At 61.4% G+C, this 2,096-nt stretch overlaps 1 protein-coding gene across 1 annotated transcript; it reads left to right on the forward strand.

Moving 5' to 3' along the window:
• Positions 1-1,188: 1,188 nt before the first annotated feature.
• On the forward strand, positions 1,189-1,770 carry LINJ_29_1450 (amastin-like protein; the record flags this gene model as incomplete). Its single annotated transcript, XM_003392642.1, has 1 exon — positions 1,189-1,770. One exon carries the CDS (start codon positions 1,189-1,191, stop codon positions 1,768-1,770), a length of 582 nt encoding a protein of 193 aa, XP_003392690.1.
• Between the last annotated feature and the right edge of the window lie 326 nt (positions 1,771-2,096).

A 2,096-nucleotide genomic window follows, 5' to 3' on the forward strand; every position in this document is an offset into this window, starting at 1 on the left:
CTGGGGACCTGTGCGAGCGCGTGCGTGTGAGGGGGTGCATGGGAGTGGACACCGATGTAGGGGCACTCTCACACGCTGCGACTCACCCCCTTGCCCTCCTCGCGCAATCGCGCGCATGCGGGGTCGCTGCTTCTCACACCTGCTCTTTGGCGTTCTTCCCCTTTTCTGTGGTGCAGTCTCTGTGCGCTTACCTTCCGCCTTTATCCGCCGCGTCTCTCTCTCTCTGTTGCCTGCAGTGAGCGGGGTGAGCGGTGTTGGCGGCTTGTCGCAGCGGTGGCAGCGGTGGGGTGCCGCATGTGAGGGCCGCGACGAAGGCGGTGCGCGTGTGTGTGTGTGTGCCGCTGCTTCCTCTGCACACGCCTCTCCAAAGGCCTGCCACAGGCGCTCCTACGACGACGCGAAGAAGAGCAACAGGAGACTCCAGGCGATACGTTCTGCAACGGCGGCCCTTCGCGCCGGCCTTCTCTCGTCCCTCGTCCTCGCTGTGCGCAGCGCCGTTTTTGCGCTACCGAGAGGGAGCAAAGGCGGAGAGGGGAGGAAGAGGAGCACGCTGGGGGTTCGCGGGCTGTTTCCGGTGCGAGACGACTGCACAGCGCAGCAGACGCGGCGCAGGCGGGGGTCAGCGAGGTGGGAGGGAAGCCGACAGGTGAGGGGCGTGGGAGGGGGAGGGGCAGGGCTTGCCCGGAGGGTAGCAGGCAATGCACCCTGTCCTCTCCGCCTGGCCCCCTTCCCTTGCGCTTCGGTCTCCTGCTCGCTGCCGTTGCGGCATGTCTCGCATGCACCTTCCCCCTCTCCTGATGCTTGTGTGCATGCCGGCAAATGGCCCATGCGCTCCCGCTGTGCACGCCTCGCAGTGCCACTTGCCTGTCTCCTCACCACTGCCTCCCCCCTCCCCCCACATTTCTCTCCCCGTCTCTCCCTCTTTTCACTCCCGCTCACATCTCCCATCCCTCCCCCTCTCAAAACGAACACGCGCGAACCAATGCAAAACAACACCATGCGCGTGCACACGCAACGACAACAGACATCCCTTTGCCAAGACTCGACTCTCTTTCGCTCTCACACCCCTCCCACACTCGCCCCCCGCCTCCCTCCTCGTCAGCTCTGTCGCGCCATCTCGACCCCCTGTGCCATCGCTTCTCCTGCCCATCTCCGCCTCACCTTTTTGTTTGCTGCGCCTTTGCGAAGATGTATTCCCATATCGGCGTTCTGATCTACGTGATCCTCCAGTTCCTCGCGTTGCTTTGTTTGGTGGTGGCTACGCCGTTCGACATGTTTCGCGAGGTGAAGGGCGGGGTCTTCGGCGGCAGCGCTTGTGTGACGCTATGGGGTTTACAGAAGGTGTGCTTGGGCACAGAGTACATCATGAAGACGAGGGTGCTGTGGAAGAATTGCCCGAGCCGCCGCGACCGTTTCCTCCTTGCTCAGGCGTTTGATGTCATCTCACTCGCCGTGTACGCCGTAGCGTTTCTGTTCGGTTTCATTTTGCTGTGGTGCTGCTCTGCCTTTCGCTGGGTCTGCCTGGCCCTCAACATCGTCGGCATCGGCACCGTGTGCGTCGTCTGGGTGCTGATGGTGAAGGTCTACCACATCGATGATGGCACTGTTTGCATGGTTCTGGACAAGGGCTTCCGCTTTGGTATCGGCTTTGGTCTCTTATTGGTGGCCTGGGTGCTGGATATCATCGCCATCTTCTTCTTGCTGCTGCCATTAGAGGCCAAGCAGGACAGTGAGAGTACAAAGTCGGACGAGTACCGAGAACAGGAGTAGGCAGCCAAGAGCGGAAGGAGGCGGGGTGCGCTGCTGCAGTGTATGGGAGGGTCTGCTGCCTTGCTCATGGCAGAACGACACGTGGCCAAAAAAGTCGAGTTTGTTTTCACACGGTCTCTCCCCGGTGTGTCTCTTTTCGTCCTTCTGTGCTTTCTTCATTTTTGCTGTTTTCATCGGTACCGCGATCTGCCCTTTGTGGTGAGCAACGCACGCATGGCACCGACAAGCCCGCCCATGCCCCCTTCCCCCCTCTCTGCCCCTCGCCTTCACTATCTCCTCGACATCGCCCCCCTCCCGCTCACCCGACGCACCTTTGCGAAGTGAAG

The sequence above is a fragment of the Leishmania infantum genome, chromosome 29 (genome assembly GCF_000002875.2).
Source record: "Leishmania infantum JPCM5 genome chromosome 29".
In the NCBI taxonomy this organism is placed as follows: domain Eukaryota; phylum Euglenozoa; class Kinetoplastea; order Trypanosomatida; family Trypanosomatidae; genus Leishmania; species Leishmania infantum.